The 22,936-nt window shown below is 34.8% G+C and overlaps 3 protein-coding genes across 3 annotated transcripts in view; 1 reads left to right on the top strand and 2 right to left on the bottom strand.

Annotated features, from left to right (window-relative positions):
• The window catches only part of LOC139996357 (uncharacterized), a 48,937-nt gene extending 34,889 nt beyond the window's left edge, over positions 1–14,048 (bottom strand). Inside the window, exons 1-2 of the mRNA XM_074112137.1 lie at positions 13,986–14,048; positions 3,036–3,101 (exon numbers count right to left, since the gene is read on the bottom strand). Of these exons, the coding sequence (XP_073968238.1) occupies positions 3,036–3,085 (50 nt within the window). The 5' untranslated portion in view covers positions 3,086–3,101; positions 13,986–14,048. The remainder of the gene's footprint in view (positions 1–3,035; positions 3,102–13,985) is intronic.
• Positions 14,049–17,125: 3,077 nt separating this feature from the next.
• On the top strand, positions 17,126–19,851 carry LOC139996393 (probable ATP-dependent RNA helicase Dbp73D). Its single transcript, XM_072020753.1, has 6 exons — positions 17,126–17,216; positions 17,394–18,127; positions 18,374–18,586; positions 18,672–18,882; positions 18,997–19,431; positions 19,512–19,851. Exons 1-6 carry the CDS (start codon positions 17,194–17,196, stop codon positions 19,849–19,851), a joined length of 1,956 nt encoding a protein of 651 aa, XP_071876854.1. The 5' UTR covers positions 17,126–17,193.
• A 1,836-nt stretch (positions 19,852–21,687) lies between these two features.
• LOC139996442 (pre-mRNA-splicing factor SPF27-like) lies at positions 21,688–22,797 on the bottom strand. Its single transcript, XM_072020805.1, has 3 exons — positions 22,647–22,797; positions 22,247–22,512; positions 21,688–22,122 (listed from the first exon to the last, which is right to left on the bottom strand). The coding sequence occupies exons 1-3, from the start codon at positions 22,719–22,721 to the stop codon at positions 21,720–21,722; spliced, it is 744 nt and encodes a 247-aa protein (XP_071876906.1). The 5' UTR covers positions 22,722–22,797; the 3' UTR covers positions 21,688–21,719.
• Between the last annotated feature and the right edge of the window lie 139 nt (positions 22,798–22,936).

Here is a 22,936-nt window from a genome sequence, read left to right as displayed (position 1 = left end):
GACCTACAGCCGATACAAGTACCTGAGAAACGAAAGTTAACAACACTACGAACGAATATATCAACCCAAGGTCAGATACTGGAAAGACTTTCTTCGCTCCCACTACTCGAACGAATCATTGCCTATTGCCTAAGACTTTATAACAATACTAGACAGCAATCAAAAGGCAGATGAGATCTAACGATAAAAGAGCTACAGCAGGCAAGCAAGAGAATCATAATCATGCTTCAAAAAATGGTATTCCCTAACGAAATACAAGACTTAAGACAACATCAAGCAAGACAAACCGATTAATCGGTCAAAACCTACTCATGAACGCAAAAGGAATAATAAGAATGGGAGGCAGATTAGCGCAGTCAGATCTGCAATACGAACAGAAGTACCCGGCCGTGTTGCCGCAACACCATCATGTCACGAATCTGATTATTCGCGAAGCACACATAAGCGAGCGGCGTGCAAGACACACTAAACGCAGTGAGACAAACTTTCTGGCCAGTCAACGGCAGAGTAGCGGTAAAGGCAGTAATTCGAAAATTCGTTCTGTGCCATAGAATGCAAGCCAGAACCCCTCAATATCCTACAGGCCAACTTCCAGCAAATCGAGTCAAATTCGCCAGACCATTTCTGATGGTAGGGATTGGGGTTAGGTTGGGGTTAGGTTGGGGTTTGGCTTTCAAGCATCCCGGAGGAGGACGCCAGGCGGCCACACCGAGCCGTCCGCGCCATGCTTCTCAATTGGGAGGCTTGGAGAGATCAAGGCGGGGTTCCGCTCACCTTCAGGACGACACGGATGCTCACCGGACACGGGGTCTTCGGTGAGTACCTGCTGAAGATCGGGCGGGAGGTGACGTCCACCTGTCACCACTGCAGGGAAGAGGAGGACACGGCGCAGCACACGCTGGAGTTTTGTCCACAAAACGCTGTCCGCACCTACTGCGAGGAGGTTATGCAGAGAAAGGAGCGGGCAGAATGAGACCGGGAGAGAAGAGCCGATCCCAGTAGATCGTCGCATCAACGTTGCAGAGGCTCCGTACGATGCAGGGGCGCGGCGCCACCGTCGCTGTCTCGGGTGCGTCAGACTAGGGGACGTGGCGCTAGGGGGAGTGGTTCCCCCTAGCTTTCCAACTCAAGCCGGGACGCCTCCCTAGACAACAACAACGGCAGGGAGATAGACGACGCAGTTGCACTCGGTAGTGATTCGCAAGAGACCCCGGGCATGGGCAACATGGGCAGTGACAACTATTTAATGCGCGCTAGAGCGTACATTAAAATAGGTGCACCTCCGTTAGAGCGAAAGAAAATTTCAAGGAGGAGTTGAAAGCAGCAGGACTTTAGTTGAGTTTTACAAAGGAATTAAAATTGACGAACAGGAGTATGACATTCGTTTCCCTTTAACGCAGCACGAGGTAATAATTGGAAGAGACTTCCTGAACTCAATAGATTTAATTATTAAAGAAGGGAAATTTTCCATTGTCAGACCTGCAAGAATATTTTAATCAAATTTAATAGATGTACCAGATGTATCGAATGTTGCGGATTAGAAACATAGAGACGCCATAGAAAACATAGTAGAACCGTATATATAAACCTTCAAAAATTCAAAAATGTAAAATCTGTAGCGGCTCATGAGTCATAGGACGATTCGAATCGAGAGTGACTCATGTTGTTGTTTTGCCTCGGAGTATTAACATCGTTACGAAGTACGAAATGTAGTAATAAACACACTCCGGACAAAAGAATGTCGCCGCTACGTGCTACCGTCAAAAACCGTCAAACCGGAGTCAAATACAAACTTTCCGATCCCCCCCCCCCCCAACAGTATAAATAGACGATCACGCTCTCGAGCGACGATTACGACTAACTCTGTATTCAAAACATAAAACAATTTTAAATACATTTAACTACATCGTGTATCAACTTGTCTCGTTATTCTATAAACCAACACGTTAAACCATTCAGCACAAATCAAAATGTAGATTGTAGTCAACGAGTGTAGATAACGATTCAGTTTATCAGAGAGGGCGTCGACTATCTCAACCCGAAAGAGTTGAGCTAAATAAACAATTGAATGAGTATCATTACTATATGTTACTATATTACTATATTACTATATTATTATATTACTGTTATTATTACTATATTACTATATTATATCACTATAATATATATGTATATATTTTAAATATATTATATCACTATATGTAAATCATATAGCCCTCCTTGTCCGAATACGCGGTCCGATAGTTCTAGTTAAGAAGAAAGATAGAGTATAGGATAAAAGCCCCTGAACAAAAACTAATGTTCAAATATTATGGTCCGTACATTGTAACGAAAAAAAATGGTGAGGGTCCTGTTGAGATGTGCCAGAGTACATGAAGTCTCGAGTGGAGAATAGTAGCGAGAGTAGTAAATGTGAAGAATATCATGTGAGGAATGGATTGACGATAGCTGAGAGCAGGTATATTTTTCAGAAAATGGAGGATGATGCGGATGAGGAGTGGAGGAATAAATGTAATTCCATTACAGACGTGAGAATTGAACCAGGAAATTAATCATATGTGCTTACCTCTTTAAAACCAAAGGATATTGAGATTGAAATGACGAATCCGATGATATAGAACACGATCTACTGAAATGTCCCAGGTAGACGGCCAAGAAAACGTCTTTAGAAAACCATATGACGTAACCATGAACTGCTAATATTTGAAAATATAATATTGAAGGTTATGAAGCGTAGCGAGCTTTGGAACCATTTCAAGGGAGTCTGCTGGAAGCTTACGAAAGCGAAACAAGCTCAAGAAAAAGTGCAACAGCTTTTGAGTAGATATGCGTAGAAGATTAAATAATTGAACAAGTATCTAACTCAGCCATGTGGCGTGGAGACAACGTGTGGATTGTACATATCGCACATCGCACATCGCAAGAGTTTTTCAGCTCTCAGTGGATATTGAGCACGATAAACACTGTGCGATGATGATACAACAGTATAAGCAAAGAGAAATATGGCGATATAAAATAATTAGAAAATTACTCACGAACGATAGGTTATGTAGCCTCGTGCAGATATGGCGACACATGGTAACATTTCCGTAATTTTCTTACTGCTGATCATAAAACAAGGCGAAACCATTCACACGATGAACGACACCGGAGGACACGCTATATAAATAATTATAGTTAATTAAATATCTCTGAAGATTATCGGATATAAAATCACGTGCAGGATTGGAGACGCGGATAAAATATCCATTGCAACTAATTGGCGATAACCGGAGACACGCGGCGAAATATCACACATGACGAATACTCATATTCAATATTTTATATTTTATTTAATAGACTAAAGATTCAGCTATTTATTACAGTATTTTTATAAAATAACCTGGAGCACGTATCGACACAAGTAAAAGGCAACCATACTGCATGCGCACGGCGCGGAGACTGGCGCTGAGTTGCCCCGTAGCAATTACACAAACTAGGGTGAACGGAAAGGAATATGGTCGCTAAAGAAGATTCCAGTAGGAATAGTAAAGTATAAAATGATGACTTTAAAAATAAAAAATACATTTATACTTTTTCTCTTACATCTTTACGCTTGGTTGATTAGTTCCATCATTAATGAAAGATTTTATTGATGTTATTGTGATTAGTCATTTAATATTTTTCTAAACAAGTCTTAACAGCAAAGAGAGACTGTATTATATTATTTATCAATATATCTATTCAAATAAAATTTAATACTAAGGAAAGATATAATTGTAATTATTTAGTTGTCATGCAAGTCTTTAAAGCCACTAATCTCTTGAGTGGAATATCGTAAAACGTATTACAAACGCTTAATAATACTCAGGAGAAGAAGGCAAAAAATAAAAAGAAAAATGTCGTCCTTCCAATCACAAAAAGCAGATACATTATAAGTAATTAAAAGCAACTCACACTGTACAGGTTATGTAGTCTCGTGTAGGCAGAAACGCGTGGTAACATTCCCATGATTTCCTCACACCGATGAAAATAAGAGAAGAAATTTTATCACATAATTCCACACTGGAGAACACTCTGTATTAAATAATTATGGATAATTAGATATCGCAGATGATCATTGAACATATAACCACGTGCGGAGTAGGCGACACGGATGAAATATCCATTACCACACGCTGGCGGGAGCTTGAAACACGTGGCGAAATATCACAAACGACGGATCCTCTCCAAAAGACACCATTAACGAAATATTTTATTAATCGATTTCAGAATCAACTACTTATCACAGTGTTTCAATAAAATAACTAACAGGACGTGTCGACACAGACAAAAGGCGGCCATATTAGAAAGGCATGCGCATGACTATCAAAGAATACTCGGAAGAGGGAGTTTTATATAAAAATAATTAACAACGAAAGAATAAAAGGAATAAATAGCTATGTCAAATAAATGTATAATAAATAAGTACGTATAATAATATATGTGTAACATATAAATAAACATACATAATGATACATAATGATAAATGTAGAGGTTTAAATGAATAATGAATAATGAGAATTTTTATAAATAACGAACATACTCATGAATACTAATGCAAAATTTTATTGATTTGATTGAATTTATCTATTTAACACTTAATTAAACAAGTCTTGATGTCAAGAAAAGACTTTGTTATGTTTATTATATATATTATTTATCCATGTACTTTTCTAGTCAAGCAGTGGAGTTTAACAGCAATTGTAATTACAATAAGAATAAAAGAATAAAAGGGATTAATAGCTATCCTGTATGGATATAGAATACATAAATATGTACAATAACGCACGTATAATATATAAATAAATACTTGTGAATGCTAATGCTAGATTCCATTCGACATATTGATTTTATTGAATGCAAACAAAGACAAGATATAAAGGTAAAAGACGATTTTTCCTACTAAATATGTTGGGATACAAATAATATAGAGACCAACTCTAAGGTAATGAAGCAGAACATGCATGCCATTTGAGACGCGTGCATACCCCACGATGGTGCGGTGTACTGGTGGACAGACCAGATAGCGAGTCTCAGATTGGCTTGCGTCTGCACTCGACACCAGTGCACTAGAATCCGCTGGGTGAGGCGGGGGAATAGGGTTACCGTGGCCGATTAAAACGAGGCCTACTGCGAGACCCGGAGGTCTCAGGTGGACCATCGGGGCAGCAAAGAGACGGGCCTGGGATGAACACCTGACTATCCTCAATTCCGATCCGTGAGAGCGTCCGTACAGAGAGCAATGTTGAACAAAAACTGCCCATGGCAGTTCCACATTCCACAACGAAGGGAATGGATCCTCGATTTTTGGAGGAGGAGGCGCGGTCTCAAGGTACTCCGCAAGAGGCAGAAGTGAGGGTGTGGGACGGAAAGATACCTGGGGCCGTTGGAAGAATCGGAAACTGTAAGGCTCCGGATCCCGACGGCATCCGGGCCTATCTATGGGGGCATTAGTCGGGCAGTTAACTGTGAGGCTGAGGCAGATGCCTGGTCTGAGGTAAATACTCCGGTCAGTGGCAGGAGAGTCTCTCTCCCAAAGCCAGGCCGACCTCCGAATTCGCGCTCGACTTTCCAGTCTGTGTGTTTGCTGGACGAGGCAAACAAGTAGCCCGAAAGAGTAATCGCAGTCTGCCTTTAGACACACTTAGCCCGGAGAATGTCTAGACTGCAGGAGGGCCAGTACGGCGTCAGGAAGTGGCGGTATACGATCGACGCGTTCCTTGGGGTACGATAGGGGAGGCCCTGGAGTATCACACAAATGGCCCTGTATCTGCGGAACGTTGTCCGGGCGTACCACCGGGACCGGTCTATTATATCACCGGTCGGGACAAAACGGCAGAGATGAGGGCCGTGCACCGCAGGGTCCCACAGGGACAGGTGTTGAGGCCGCTCCTCTGCGACCTGACGGTGCTGTGGGAGTCAATGCTCTTGAAGGCGGCATAACTTGTTATGTGGGTGATACGTTGGTGCTTGTCTGCAGATGTGCGTGGGGAAGGATCGCCCATCTGGCAGAGGTGGCGGTGGTCGCGTGGTCACCATGGTTCGAAGGTTGGTGCTGGAGGAAGTGACACCCGAGAATACGGAGACCCTGCGGTTTTACTCTAATAAGCGTTTGCGACTAATAAGGAACAATTTCTCAATTTTCTCGATGCTCTGTGTGTATCTTATGTTAGAAATGTAATGCCACACAGGTTAGAGGAAAATCTAAATCATGTTGTTGTTTTATTTCAGAGTATCAATGTCGCCGCTACGTGCAATCGTCAAACAAAGATGAATTTGAATATAACTTGAACAGTATAAATAAACGGACGCGATCGCGAGCGAATCAGTTATTAACAGTTATTATACGAGTTTCACGAGTTATCGATTAATATCTGCGAGCGATTATACACTGTCTCTGCGAATACGTTTGTACGAGCGACTTTGGGCATTATCTATATTTATTTCATTAATTTCAAGTATATTTGGCGGGTTGCAACAACTCTCGTTTCTGTTTTATCAATCCTCTACACTTCCACCACAGAAATAATAGTATGCACTTGCTCGAAATGAAACTACTTGTACATCTCAATAATAATACTACAGCACTTCAAAATCTTAGGAAATATCACATTAAAAATCTAATTCTAAAAAGCTGCCCTAGTTAAAAGTACATTTCTAAAATATAATATCGCAATACCATCCTCTACAAACGTTTGTCTGTGAAACGTTTATTTAGTTTTGCACGGCTAATATTAGCATCTCAACGAAATTCTTTATAAGATACTACGTTTGAAAAATATATTCTATTTAAGCAAACAAAGTAATTCAGCGATATATATAAATTGTTTCTGTGCGATATTTTCAGTTATTTACAAAATAAAATTATTATATTGTGGATAAAAGTATACTTGCATGTTAGATATGAAGGGTGCTTACGTTAGTATTAAAAGTATTACTCGAATAAAAATAGCGGTATTACTATTTGAAACACCATTATTTGAAATAGAAATTGATGGAAATACTATTATTTGAAATACTTTTATCTTATCTTTCAATGAAATACTCATTTCATAATAATATTTGTATGAGTTAATATTAAAATATGTATTTGAAATACCATTTCTATATATAATTATTATTTCAAAAAAAAGTTTATTTGCCAAATCTTGTGTTTACCAATAGATAAAAAAAGAAAGAAAAACTAGGTAAAGCTGAATAACTTTTTTTACCACTTATATATTTGGTACATATCAAACTTCGAAGTTCTATGCACGCACTTTTCTGTCCTAGAAATGAATTTGTTTGTCATATATATTAATCTTTTATTAACAAAAAATTGCTCTCAACAGCAAATAGGAACCATCTTATTCAACTTCAGTGTCGATCTGAAATAAATAATTTACTTATAATATACATATGTGTTGTTAACAAATATTTGCCTATTATTATTTATTTTATAATATACTTCAATTTCATAAAAAATTTCTTGGCAATCTTAATAATATTGTACGTACGATGTGTGATATTCAAGTTTTTATATTTATTTTAAAGAATCAAAACTGATATTTCCTTTCAAACGCTTCCAAGTAACTTCCTTTCTTGCTTCTACGTACACCTTTCATATTTCTATCAACAGCAGCATGCAATGATTTATCGATGCACTTTTTAAAGCTTTCTACTTCTATTTCACAAGTTAACGTATTTCCCTTATTTGCTTTTAAACAATCTGACACCTTTAATTAGTATATAATATACATGAATAAATGATATTGCTTATCATATAAAAGGTCGACGAGAAAAAGAGGGTATGTCAATTTCAACGAATTTTGAATTTAACATGTTTTCATATATTTCTGTGTGTGCTCTTTATCACTAGTTAATTCGAATGAAATTGTCGTGTACAACGTATTTTTCATTTATTGCCGTTTCCTCTGTTATACATTACTCGTAATTACAAGTAAAACTGGAAAATGATGCAGAACGAAACGAAGAACGAAATGTCTTATGTTAATGGAATACTTATGAGAAAATATAAAATTGTGACATTACATATTGAAAAATAAATTTTCGTTGTCTGAAAAGTGCTATAACATGGTTCTTTTTATCGTAGGCCTCTCATTTCATTTGAATCATAATATCAAATGTCACTTTTAAGAGAATATCAACAAGCTGCTAACAAAATCGTTTGCTTTCATGGAAGGTCGTAACATTGCGAAAAACTAGGATTCAATAACTCGGGAAAAGTTATTATCAGACAAAGTTAGAAAATAGCTAAATGGCATAGATAATGTACAATACATTTATATCTACCAATGTGCTCAATTTTGAATTATTGAAAACTTCCATTTATGGATACCACTTCTTGAGAAAAACAGGATTTCTTTGATAGACGTGTGTGTTTGAGCCCAGTCGCATTGCATTACAAAATACCCTCAGCGGGTTAATACGACAGTGAGGAGCGGATAATCAAATCACAGCTTTTTCGCAATTTTAGGACCTTCCGTGAAAACAAAGGACTTCATTACCAGCTCGTTGAGCTCGTATCGATATGCACTATAATATTATCTATACAAAAATATAATATTTCATTAAAAAAATTAAATTGACTTTGAAATCTCCCCACCATAACGTCTCCCTTATACCAAACAACTTTTGTTACGACACTTTTTTCGTAACATCATTTCCTTAAAAGATATTTAACTTTACTCAGATGAAACAGATATCCTGTATACATATGTATAACTGATTTTATTTCTATTATGTATATTTAGTTGTTCCAGTCAGACAGAGCTTACATAGCGTGCTATTGATGAAGCGCCAGGAAATTTAAGAAGTGATTCTTGAAGCTGACATAAAACGAAAATTAAGAATAAAAAAATTATGTTTCTTAGTTTTTGTCAATTAAAAATCGATAAAAATACCCTTATACGAACGAAAGGAGCAGGGCTGCAACTTATTTCTTACAAGTGGTAAAAAGAATATCATGGTATTCAGAGACGTAAACTGATATTGTCCCGTTCACGAGTGTCCACGGAACGATCGCGTACGCACCGCCATTGTTTCGGGCGAATACGGTGCAGTATCTGCACTCCCACATCTGGACCGTCCGCCAGATCCAGCAAGTTTCAACGTATCAGTACCCGCAATCGTTTGTCTATTTTGCAAAATATCTTTGCCCTGGGCATAGTCCTATTGAGATATCTTTCGCCGTACCAACGTCACGCTTTCGTGCTGTTGCCGTCGTCGCATCGTAGCGAAAATGTATATATTTTGTAAATGCCTACGATATAAATACTACTACACTCGCTACGCGCACTGCACACCCAAGTAACAATACGTCCAAGTAACACTCTACTTTAATTTGTTCAGTTCTCGAAACGAATCACGATCCTTTATGCATCGAATTCGCAAGCTGTTTCATTAGGCGCGACAGAAATGTAATGAAAGTTGTTCAGAATTTTGACCTTGACAACATATTTCGTTGAAATCGGTGAGATCGACCGCTTTGTGAGTGATTATTTAGTGATTTTCCCAACAAAGAGACAGCCATTTTTTAAAAAGCTCGAAGGATGAATATTTTGTTTACTAAACGTAAAGTATTTTTTATATTGTGCAACGTAGAATTGGAATAATTGACTCGGATTATACATAAAGAGGGATACTCAGAATAGCCCTATTCGTTGTATGTAAGAAAATTTTGTAGACGTACAAAGCAATTCATTTTCTTACATCGGAGTTATGCACTATTATTTTATTATTAATGCTTAATAATATTATTTAATTTTTTTACAAGTTTCAAAGCCTCCGTATCAGCTGTATGAAAGACTTACTTTAACAGAATCAACGGGACAACCGCGTCGAGGTTTTGCGCGTGTATATGTATCAATGTCGTTTAAAAGTCTTTCAATTTCATTTATATGTAAACCAGCTTCTCTGGTATGATCCTTATCAACAGCAACTAATTTATCGAGCCAGCATTTTTCGTCAGTCGTACAGATTTCTTCATTGGCAATACCTTGAAATTTATTTGTTTTATTGAACATATTCATTTGTTAAATACACTACTGTCTCGTTAATTGATCCCCCTCAGTGACGAATTATCGTATACAAGATCTGATTCTAAGTACAAATACGGTCTACCATTTCGCTGAACGTAGAGAAGGATACCGCGAGTGAAGAAAAAAGAAGTTAGAAGGTCGGCTTAACCCAAAAAACATATTCGTGAGACAATGCTAAAACAACAATTATATTTTTAATTTTTGTTTCTAGTAAGACTTTTACCAATGTAATGAGATTTTTATGATTAAAACAAGATATTCGCTGATTTAATTACATTCGCCTATTTCCTTTTGCCTATTAAATGTGTATTTGAAAGTGATTTAAAATAAATTCCAATTTAACTACATATTCTCATTTTAACCAGAAAAATTCCATAAATTCGTTAGTGAAAGTTTAATTGAAAAGAGGTTGAAAATAGAAAAGTTTCATCATATTACTACTGTCACTAATTGACATTCCAGCTCGGATTAGAATATACATATTACTCAGCCGAGCGTCCCAGTGTGTCGTACTAATCTTTGGAAAAGTTGTGAGAGAGACGACCAATCACTTGAGCGATACGAGATGACGTTCGATTGATAAAACGATACTGTAATTAATTAGTTAGAGTAATTTCTTGAAAATTTGATTCTAACTATTTCATGTTTATAATGACTTCTTGTTTATATTATATGTATATTTTTCATAATACGCATACAATATACTTGAATATATTTTATACATGACATACATAAATATTGTATAAAAAAATAAAATGTAATACACATGAGGTGATTTTTTTTCTTTCTTCATGCAGGTATAGAAGAAAACAAACAAAAATAATATATTGATATATTAACTATATTATAACTTATAGTTTTGTACTATACATTTTTAAATAATAATAATATAATTACGCTATATCTAACATATTCTAATTTATAGTTAAATTAACAAATAATTTGTTTTCTTAAATGTGTACACAGCAAACAGCTTGCTATAAATGTGCACATTTGATCTCTAACAACAACGAATAATTACACTAGAAAAGAATAAAAATTAACCTTACTCTAAAAATAATAGGATAATAATAATATGATATGTTATTATATATATAAAAAGATATATAACAGGCGCGTGCGTCTCTGTTCCACGTACACACAAACTGAGGTATGAAATGAAATTCTTAAAAATTAAGTAAATTATTCATACGTATAATATCAACTATCTACCTGACGTTAATCTCTGAAAAACAGAATTGCTAATTTTAATTAAACTTTCTTTCTCCGATATTTCCTTCTCAGTGGCAGAATATTTTTCGCTCATCTTTGAAATTTTCTATTATGTGGAAAGTATAAACTTGTTAGACTATTTTCTCCCAATGTAATGTAAATTTTTCTGTGTACTACTTGAACATTATCGCATCCGACGATGAACTTTTCATACTGTCTTTTTTTTATACATACATAGTGTAAAATATTCGATTGGTACGTACACATCGATAATTCAGTGGAGTGTCGTGTACGCCACATCCATTCAAATTTCAAAAAGTCAAATTATAAAATAGCGTAGCCTAAGCAACGAACACAGAGAATTTGTCCAAGTAAATATTTCGTGTCTGCCAGATTATTTATCAGAGATAACTACCGTTAATCTTTAATTTGCGTATTTATTTGTAATTGATGTTTGTAAGAGAATAATTTAGATATTACATTCTTTATTTTACTAAAAGATAAACTATTTATTGTAGATTGAAAATATATAACAATTCCATTCTAACAATAACATTTTCACGTCACATTAATGTAATTTAGTAGTTCTTAAAAACCATTCAAAGTGGAAAATAGATTTGTTTCGTATAGAAACTGCTAGAATATAATTCTATCTCAGTACAAAGCTATATTGCGAAGTGTTAGTGTCTGAATTCTAACATGCAACGAAAAGTCAGAATAATAGTTTCGATAAAAGACATCTTGTTATTTATCATAGAGAAAAAGATAAAAATTATCGTGAAATTGCACAATTATTAATAACGAAAAATATAAAGAAAAAGCCACCTCGAATTATTACAGAAAAGGAGGAAAGAATAACAATAGGCCATAGAGATTGGCCATGAAACTAGGAAACAAGCCAGTGCAGAAACAGTAGGCAGAATAACGAGACGCAATGGATTTAATGTTTGAATAGCAAGAAAAAAGCCGTATATAAACGAAATAAACGGATACTTGCCCGATACTAACAGTCCTTAACTCCACTACGAGAAGGTAAGGGAAATCTGCTTTTCTCACGAACGACGCTTCCTGCCAGCAACTTTCTCTCAAGGACGACTAGCATCTTTCTCTAACCACCAACATAGAAATTAACCAATTAACAGCAACGTCTATTTCCCTCGCTTTCCGAGCAAAGGTTTTCCTCGACGAATCCGATGATCTCGTGCCCTTAGACACACCCCATCATAGTTTTCCGCTGCAGCATCATCGCGACGGAAAACTCACTCTCGTGCGATCTCATCGGCGAAAAAAACGTCTTTACGATCAGTGAATATTGTTACGTTTTATTTTAACCAAGGGTCAGGTTCAGACTTTGGAGAAAAGTACCTTTACTATCCCGTTGACCGCGGATTCGTTACCGAAACTAACACCATTGCCAAGGCGTCTAATCACCGCGGTTACTTGTCGATTCTGTGATAGTCACACTTGTGCTAATCAACGTTACCTCGATTGTAGAACAACGATGGCTAATTCCAGTGACTACCCATAATCATAGCTTTAATCCGACATATAGATAAGAATAAATATTTGGATCAATCGCGTACGCCTTGGATAAATTGCAAGAGGGCAAAGCTTATAGGGGTGATATTTTTCCATAGATTTTACATAGATAGAACATAGTTTTCAAGATATCGGAGGCCTAGACAATATACACAAGCTTTGAAATATTGCCAACCTCAATATCATCTAATATCAAGTTTAAGAACTCGGTTTTCTCATTTTTACGATTTTTTGGAAACTGAAGACTTAGAGCACATCTGATTACGTATTTGCGATTGTTAGTCATCCATGATAGAAAATAGACGTAATTATATCGAAGAAACAATGTTGAAAACTTTAAAAGATGTATGAAATCAATCCTCTCCACTTTCGCAAAGCAAAGTATAAGATACAGTAAAACTAGACGATTTCTTTTCATTAATGGGAAAACAACGAGTTTAGTGTTGACAGTGTATAATTAACACTGCATAATTAGAATCGTTGAAAAACTCAGACGATAACGTCCCACGAATTCAAAATATCACAAAATACAGATACATGAAACAATTATTCTTAAAATATAAAACACCTATTTCGTCGTCTATCGCAGGTGAAAGATCGCTTAGCTTCGCTGGATTGATTCTGTGCCAGCGAAGGAGTAGCCTAAGTGACGAAAACATTGAACGATGCACTATGTTACATGCAAATAGCCATACTAAAAGAGGAAACTAAATTTATTTTCAATATTATGGTTTCTTGCATTTTAATATCATCTCTTTCCCCAATCTATTTTCGTCGTCAAGAAATATATGAAATAATATTTAACGCAAAGTTAAAATATTTTATTTTATGTTTTAGATTATTAAAATAACGCAAACGTATGAATAATGGTATTAGCGGAGGATGTTGAGATTGCAATAAAGGACCGGATAACGCGAAACACGCCTTATTTAACAGTCCTAAGTGGGCTGCGGAAAAAGCGACATTGAAAAATCAGATAGGAGAAACTCTTACAGCCAAAAATATTGTTGATAAGGTTGTTGGGTATGAAAAGTCCTGAGCAAATATATGAAAACTGCCAACATCACATAAATCCAGAAAACGAAACAACAAAGAATGCAATAATGAGAAAGAACGATCATACCGACTTAAAATAATAAAAGTAATAATATAATTAATATAATAAAAACTCACAGGTGATGACTGACAATGTAAGGACGTGTAGAAACGGCGACGTTGAGGATGGAACTGATGCGATGTAATCATGAATACACGAGCAATAAGCGGCTACCTTTGGTGAGATTGATCTGGAGCATGCGCACGGTGCGATGGCGGTGGCGCCACTTAAATAACGATGCGCGCTGATTGGTCCGCGGAAATTCAAGAAAAGAGACCAATTGGTTCGCGGAATAAGTGCGCTGATTGGCCGAACAAGTAGAAAAGGAAGATAGCCAGCAGAAAGTTCAACTTGAGGGAAATTTAAACGCATTTTTAAGAATAAAAGGCAGCAAGTAATTAAAAGAGGAAGAAGAATAGACATACTGACTTAAAATAATCAAAATTCACAGATGAAGACTGGACATATATGACACGAGTAGAAGCAATTGGCTGGTTTAAATAGATAAGTAAGATAGCCGACGAGTAAACCTACTAGAGGGAAATTTGAGAACATTCTAAGAAAGGATGATAGTAAAAAGGGGGAAATACTGTTTTTCTCACACGGTGAATACCGAAGTACGAACAAATAAAAAGACCAACCCTTAAGTAATACCCATGTTGGTTCCGGTGTTGGTCGTCATGTACCTTATGAGGGCTAGGAAAGGAAAAAAGGTTCTTATTGAGTATGGCGCATACCATCCAACCCAACCTGACATAACTCAACAGTACAAGCTGTTGGATATGCATAATGCATTTTCCTCTGCTCGTGAAATAAAAGCATTATCAAAATTAAAATCCTTTATTTGGCAGAATTTTACCGTCTATTTAAGATAGTTTCTATTTGAATTGTAGAACAACGAATATTTAAAACAGTATTTGCAATATTTTTTCTCCAAATTTTTCTACGTTCTGGCTATCAGATAGCCAAAAGCCAGGTAACACAGAATATATTGGCTTTTAATAGAGAACCGAACCCAGAAGAAAAAGATGATATGATAATGCAGACACACTAGCCCGACCTAAAAGGGACCAATATGATAAAGTAACTGGATAAACTTAAATATGCTGATGACAGAATATCACGTGCAAAGACAGACTACGATGTGAAACAATAGACAATTAGCAGGAGATATAAAACAGGGATACGATACGATACAACACACCGAACTCGAGACAATTAGACATCATGAATGTAGACATATAGAGCATGACTAACAAATGGGAAGACAAAAAAAGAACAAGGTGCAGTCATAGGGAAGAAGAAGTCAAAAGAAACATAATGGGAAGAAACAGATCAAAAAATTGCAAGGCGCTAGCAAACCTGCAAGGAAAAACGAACTATCAACTATTTGAAGAACTGATCCACCGACATAAAGGAAGGAACCTGGAGAAAAAATTGGGGTAGATTTCAAATTGTTCTTAGTTTTCTATTTTGAAACGACATATTGAAGTTGAAGATTCTAAAAAATTATAAGGATACGGATCGTCGTGTTAAAAAGAGCATCTAATAATGGTATATTTATTTTAACGAAAAGCAACAATCGATAGCTGACACTGGCGTATAAAAAACAAAGACTATATATTCTGTCTGTATATTGTTAATACTATTATAAAACGTTGCGAGGGCAAAAAACGTGTGAAGCAAGATAAATGAAAAAGATTATTTAGTTCAAACGGTGAGCGAATGAGCTGGTAGAGTGAGCTACTATAGTAGGACGTCATAATTTTTTAGGTTGACTGATTGAAAAACGAGTGGATGAATTTGTAATAGAAAAATATATTTAAATAAATAAAGGTATAATTATAAGTATAATATATAAATTTATGCAGATCCAAACCCCCACTCTCATAGTGTTACAACACAATAGAATCGATAAGAAGCACGTTCATGTATTATTTTTGTAGCAAAAGGACATTACCCAAAAAGTTTCGTTATAACTCTAGCTAAAGGCTAAAAGGGACATAAATAGAAATCTATTTATTACTTCCTTTGTTCCTAGATCTTGTAACCCAAAACATAATCTATATTCAAGGGCATAATAATATAGACCTCTCCTTGCTTAGAATGTTTTGTTTCACTAAATTCTATTCCTGCGTAATAGCGGTCTCCAGGTCACGGATATACATGAATAAAGATGTAGAGTTTTTCTTGAAGTATTTACTTCAACGGTAACATAACATAACATTAATGACCTAAGAGGTGAATAGCTGTCGGGGATTTAGCAAATTCAAATTGTTCGATTGTAACATTCAAATAAGTTACTGTTTGTTTCCCGTATTCGACCAATTTGGGACAAAATATCATCAGCGAAGTCCGCTTTTTGTAAAATTCTTTTTTGGAGAATTATAATTTTTATTTTATAATTTAAATATTATTTTATCCTTTTCGTAATCGTCACGACGACTTGCTCGTGAGGAAAATTTGCAGCTGACCTAGCTCAGAGTTAGTCTTAGAGCGTTTTGAGCAGCTTTTTTCTTAATTCTCATTCTGCAATCTTGTGAGAATATGCACATATTTTCTATTTGTTAAAATTTTGTTAATAAACGATGTTTTTTATGAAAAGATTATTGAGATGTTTAACAAAGTTGATTAATAATTTTTTGTAGACACTAAAACGGTTAAAAATTATGTGATTTAACTTACTAAAACGATATTCATTTGAAATTTGTTAAATATAGTCGTTTATCATATTACTATTATCTGCTACTACATACATGTGTAATTTCTGTTGGTATCTTACCTATGTAAGCAACGTATGTAAGCTTCTAACAAATTTGAAATTACAAATTACTTTCAATTACATACTTGAGAAGTAGTTTGGCTTATTTAAGCAGACGATTTTAACATTAGTAATATGTAATTTTAATATATATTTTAATCATATTTTTGAAATTAATTGTTTCTAAACATTATATAAATGTACACACGTAATAATGATGAAATATCAAGTTTATTCTTACGCATAGTAAATACACATAGTTAAAGTTTAATGAAATACAAGTTTAAAATAATACCATTTTTAAATTTGCCTTTTTCAAGATGTATATTTATTTATTTATATACATATATGCATAAGTAAATATATATCTATTTAAATAATACCACAAGATGATCGCGATCGTGACGACATTCACATAGGTTAATATAGGTTACAGTCGTGTATACAACCGTGGAGTAGGTAGTACACGTTAGAATATAACCTGTAAAACACGTGTATAACACGTGAGTAAAATTGCAAACAAAATGAGTTTATTTGTGATAAACAGGTATGTAAAAATGTCCAAAAATATCATACATGTGTGTTAATAAACTTAATCACTGAGTAATAAATTTAGTCAATTAAACTATATAAATAGATATTCTATTATATTAATCGTACTCGAGTTTTTAGTTCTAATAGATAGAATATTTATTATTAATATACATATTCTATTTGTTGATAGATATGAGGGTGAAAAAGAAGAAACAAAAAATGAAAGGAATCATCTGTCTGAATTATTAAAAAGAATAGAAGAACGTAAAGTAGAAAGAGCTATTAAAACTAATCATCAAATACAGGAAAGTAGTTCTCAAAATGCACAAGAATCGAATTATAAAAAGAACAAGAAAAGAGCACAAAATCTTAATAAATGTCCAATAGAAAATATTAATTTGAATGAAAATAGTACATCGAGTGACGTTAAAAGAAAGGCAGAATTACCTGTTTCAGAGCGTAGAAAGAATAAAAAGAAGAGGAAATATAGCGAAGGAAGTTCTAATGAAACAATTAAAACTGCAGATAAAACATTGCAAAGTGAAAATACAGATAATCAGGATAATGAAATACCTAATAAATCATCAGACCCGAATGAAACACAAGAAAAAATATCAGGACAGAATAGTGATTTCATAATTCTGGGTGTAAAAAATAAGCGAAGGGAGCGTGAAGTTAAGAGAATTCTGCCAGAATGGTTGGCTAATCCAGAAGTCATATCTATTGATTTAAATAGCGGTCCAACCTTGGACGACATGAATTCAATTTTAGATTCTAAGCTTATTGAAGCTTTAAGAGCTAACGGGATTAATAAATTATTTCCTGTTCAAGCTAGTATGGTATCTTGGCTATCGAAGTGTAATAAAGATAGGCAACAAAAATGGTGGTTAAGGGATACGTGTGTATCTGCTCCTACGGGCAGTGGTACGAATATACAAGTTATTTATAGCAAATTGAAATATTTACATTCTAGTTTCGATACTTTATCGTGTTTTGTTAATAACTAATGTTAAATTCTAATTACAATTAATGTTGTTAATGAATATTATTTCAAGTCAGTTTTCTTTATTTAATTAAACATTGCATACAACGAATAGATTAAAGCTCCGTATTTAAAAAATTACTTTCTGTCGTGAAAAAAAATAATTTAAGAAATTATTCTCTCTTTAGGTAAAACTCTAGCATATGTTCTACCAATTGTCCAGGCATTACAATTTCGTATAGTTCCGAAGGTGCGCTGTTTAGTTGTTGCACCCGTACAAGAATTAGCTATGCAAGTGTATAAAGTGATGCTTACGTATACTTCGCATACAAATTTAAGAGTTGGTTTACTTTCCGGCGCATCAGCATTTCACGAAGAACAAAGAAATATTCGAAAAGAGAGTATGTGTTTATAAATTTTAAGAAGAAGGTTTTGTTTACATTATTTATAAAATACAAAATATTCTCTATAATTTTTATATTTCAGATGATAGAGGGGAATATATCTCTCTAGTGGATATAGTGGTTGCCACGCCTGGACGGTTAAAAGACCACATATTAAAAACATCGGGATTTTCATTGGATGATATGAGATTTCTTGTAATCGATGAAGCAGATACAGCTACTGACTGGTTGGAGTATATCCCCGAGCCTCATTATCAAACTCCACGATTAACATTTTCCAACTTACGTTCTAGGTTAGTTTTTAGTTACAATTTAGTTAGAATTATCATTTACCAGGATGATATGTATTAATATAAAGTTGTATTATCTGATATTAAATCTATAATAATGCATTCATTTTTAAACAGTAAAATTCCAGCACAAAAGTTATTATTCAGTGCAACATTATCGCAAGATCCTGAAAAACTTGATCGGCTTGGACTCTTTCAGCCAATATTATTTACGTCTGTTTTGGTGACAGGCAAGGACGATGATGTAAATTTAGATAAAGAAGCGGTTAATTTTCTAGGGCGTTATACGAGCCCAGAAGAATTAAAAGAAGAAGCAATAGAATGTGAAGCAGAATATAAACCAGTAGCTTTATATCAATTAATAATCAGGAATGATATCACTTTTAAAGTATTAGTGTTTACAAATTCTGGAGGAACTGCTCATAGATTAACTATTTTACTCCAATCGCTCTTATCTAAAAAGAATATAGTGGTTGGAGAACTTTCTGCGCAACTTGCATCAAAAGAACGTGAGGATATACTTAGGAAATTTAGAAGTGGAAAAATTCAAATGTACGTTTTGTTTATAATTTCGTCGAAAATTAAGATCAATATTTTCTAAAAATTGTGATATAATTTTATTATACTTTCAGACTTGTATGTTCAGATGCATTAGCAAGGGGTGTAGATATTCCAAATGTACAGTTAGTCATAAGTTATGATCTTCCTAAGCATATTAACGGTTATATCCACAGAGCAGGAAGAACAGGACGCGCTGGTAAATCCGGTACTGCTATATCCATTCTGACACCCAAACAAGTCAAAATATTTAAGCATATGTTGAATAATGCGCATAAAGTAATACCACGTGTTGAAAAAATCGAACTAAGTGGTATTATAAATGACATCGATTATTTGAGTCATATTGATAAATTAAAACATGCTCTTGAAATAGAGAAACAGAACTTATTACGTGTAAAAGCTGTTAAATAAAATATAATTTAACTGAAAATGTTTACCTGTAACTGAAAAAATTGTCTAATAAATCAAAACCTTTTTCGAACCTATAGAATCCACTGAGTGATCCTTGTAGTAAGTATCCTATTCCAAACACGAGTCCGAATACAGAATTGCTCTAATATCTCTAGTTTTCAATAACAAGAATTTTTATAAAAACACGCGATTTGGTTGATGGCCAATATTTAAAAGTGCGCAAAACAATAGCAGATTGATTTAGTTTTAAATAGAGATAATTTTTCTGATATCGATATAAGGAATTGTTAAATGTTATAGTTTCAAGTGATTGTAAATTGTCATCGAAGCATAAAAGGAGTCCATGTGCGCAATTTCTATGTATTATTTTTCTGAAAAGTTCTTTATCTAAGACTATTTGTTATACTGTATGCAATTCTATAGACATTTCTGGAGAAAGAGCCGCCCAGAAAAGATGTTAGAACTGTTTTTAATTCGTAGAGGTCGAAAAAAAAATATGCTGAGAGAGTATATACGATATTTCGTCGCCGCGTTACTATTGCTCGTCCGTTTCGTATCATCGCGTTTGGAGCTACTTTCTTCGGAAAAATCTTACTCGTTCATTTTCCGCTCGAAAACGTAGTGATAACTTTTCTTACGCTGGGTTATTGCAAATTCTTGATCATTATACTATACATATATAAATTGTTAAAAATCACTTACATATAACTACGACACTGAGAGATTGAAGTTGGCGAGTGATTGGTATGGTGGCAAAACATATACAAGTATGCTTTACTCGTATGTACATATATACGTACATGACCGGCGGATATTTTTCTGATCTGTCTAAATTAAAAACTTTCTTTTTTTTGTAGAAATGTTTACAGAATCGGTACATAATTCTCGGTACATAATGTCGAACGTGAAAGTTTGCAGGTAAACCCACGACCTATAAACCCGGTCACTCAGATTTACTTTATTGCAGGCTGCCTTCAACGAATTACAATCAGCGACAACGAGAAATTCCCGTCCGTGCAGATAGTGGCGAAAATGTTTAACGGCGTTTACAAGTGCCAGCGTCTCTAGTTCATAGGAATGATACCTAGATTCCACGGGGCTCGTTTTCTTACTGTAATATTCTATTACCCGGCTTTTGCCGTTAATCTTGTGCATTAAAATAGCCCCATATCCGTCCGAACTAGCGTCAGTATGTAATTCGATCGGGTAATTCGGGTCGAATATTATTAACACCGGCTCGTTAGTCAGGACGGAAATTATTTTTTGCCTTATAATTTCGTGCCTATCTGTCCAAGTTAAATTTTTATTACCGGAGGTAAGTGCGTACAGCGGTTTCATTACCTGTGAAAATTTAGGGACGAATTTTCGAAAATAGGAGGCTAAACCTATGAACTGCCTAAGTTGGGTGACGGTCGTTGGTGCAGGTAAAGAACTCAAGGCTTGTATTTTACCAGGGTTGGGGCGAACTTCTCCGTTGTGAATTACGTACCCGAGATAAAGTATCGACGTCTTAAGAAAAGAACATTTCGAGAAATTGAAGGAGAACCCGGCATTTACGAGGATATTTAGTACGATGTATAATCTCTCTAGGGCTTGGTCTACCGATTCGGCAATAATTAGAACGTCATCCAGGTAGACAACGACGTAAGAGTAGGCGAGGTCGCCCAAGGCATTGAAAATAGCCCTCTGGAAAACGGACGGTGCATTTTTCAATCCGAACGGCATCGTTATATACTCGTATATAACGTATTTCGGAAATGACGAATAGGATCGGTAGTTCGCTGTCAATTTTAAATATAATCAATGTATTGAAATAATATCGACATAATAAAATACAAAACATAATTAGTCTCAATTTTATATACATTTTAAGGTTCTTGATTTTGTTGTTCTTGCTGATCCATTTTTGTTGCCATAACTTCAGTTGCACTTTTCTCTGGAATGTCAGGTTCTTCCTCGCCCGGCACATCATTGATTTCTACACCCTCACCCTTATTCATCATAGATTTCTGTATTCCTTCTTCTAAGTGAACACACGCCTGTTCAATCTCATAATTTTTTGACACTAGTCCTACCCATTGTGCTTCTAATGCCCTTAACTTTTCTCCACCTTGAGTTTGCATAGATTTTCTTTGCCAATTAACCTCTTGAATTCTTTTCCTTAATGCTTGTAGCTGTTTTTGGGCTTGACTCACTAGTTGTACTAATACTTCCAAATAAGATTTCCATGCTTCGCATCCATATTCCATCATTAATTCAAGATTACAAATTCTGCATTATTATTAAACATTACAATAATACACCAATTTAACATTATATCCTCATCACAATCTTGTAATTACTTAAATATTAAACAAAAATATAAAAAAGATATAATAGTAATCATAGCATTTACCTGGTAGCCTGATGTTCCAATTGTGCACTGCTATTTTTGACACTTTCATTCCATGCTGCAAGATCATTCATTTTACCTGGTGGAGGTGGAGGTAACTCATAGCGCTTCATACTGAGTACTTCCATAGGTAAACGGTTTTGCATTCGCTCAAATTCATGTTTCATCACCTCTGTCTCAAAAGCAGTAATATTTAATGATGGCAAATGTTCTAAATAGTTTTTTGTCGGTCTATAACGACGAGTTTCTTCTTCAACCATGGCCAAAGCCTAAAATATTTAATAACCACATATGAATTCGCAATTTATTTAATATGCTCATATAAACAACATAACCTCAAAATCAATTTAATAATTATTTATAACAAAAGAATTATTATAAATAACAGAAAACTATTACTTACTGCTTCTCTAACTCCAGGTTCATCGTATCCTTGGTCAATATATGGTAATGCATCAACTATAACTTCTCCCGCCATTTAAAGAAATTGAACAAATAAATACTTTTGAATGTCAATGTACAATTGTAATTCCCTGACAAAGTTTAAATTTTGTATGACGTACTTCCGACTAAACAAACTTCACTTAAGAATGTATCTGTACCAATCACAGTTCAACGTTTCCCGTCATATTGTAATACTATTGATAGATAACTATGGATACACAAATAATAAAATATAATTTCTACTATAAA

The sequence above is a fragment of the Bombus fervidus genome, chromosome 18 (genome assembly GCF_041682495.2).
Source record: "Bombus fervidus isolate BK054 chromosome 18, iyBomFerv1, whole genome shotgun sequence".
In the NCBI taxonomy this organism is placed as follows: Eukaryota; Metazoa; Arthropoda; class Insecta; order Hymenoptera; family Apidae; genus Bombus; species Bombus fervidus.
This window is presented reverse-complemented; position numbering and strand designations above follow the sequence as displayed.

Coding starts and splice junctions, on each gene's coding strand:
- LOC139996442 (XM_072020805.1), bottom strand. CDS start 22,721: ATGGCGGGAGAAGTTATAGTTGATGCATTACCATATATTGACCAAGGA. Junction 22,513..22,646: donor AACCTGGAGTTAGAGAAGCA/GTAAGTAATAGT, acceptor TAAATATTTTAG/GCTTTGGCCATGGTTGAAGA. Junction 22,123..22,246: donor TTGGAACATCAGGCTACCAG/GTAAATGCTATG, acceptor ATAATAATGCAG/AATTTGTAATCTTGAATTAA.
- LOC139996393 (XM_072020753.1), top strand. CDS start 17,194: ATGAGTTTATTTGTGATAAACAG. Junction 18,128..18,373: donor ATCTGCTCCTACGGGCAGTG/GTACGAATATAC, acceptor TTCTCTCTTTAG/GTAAAACTCTAGCATATGTT. Junction 18,587..18,671: donor AAGAAATATTCGAAAAGAGA/GTATGTGTTTAT, acceptor TTTATATTTCAG/ATGATAGAGGGGAATATATC.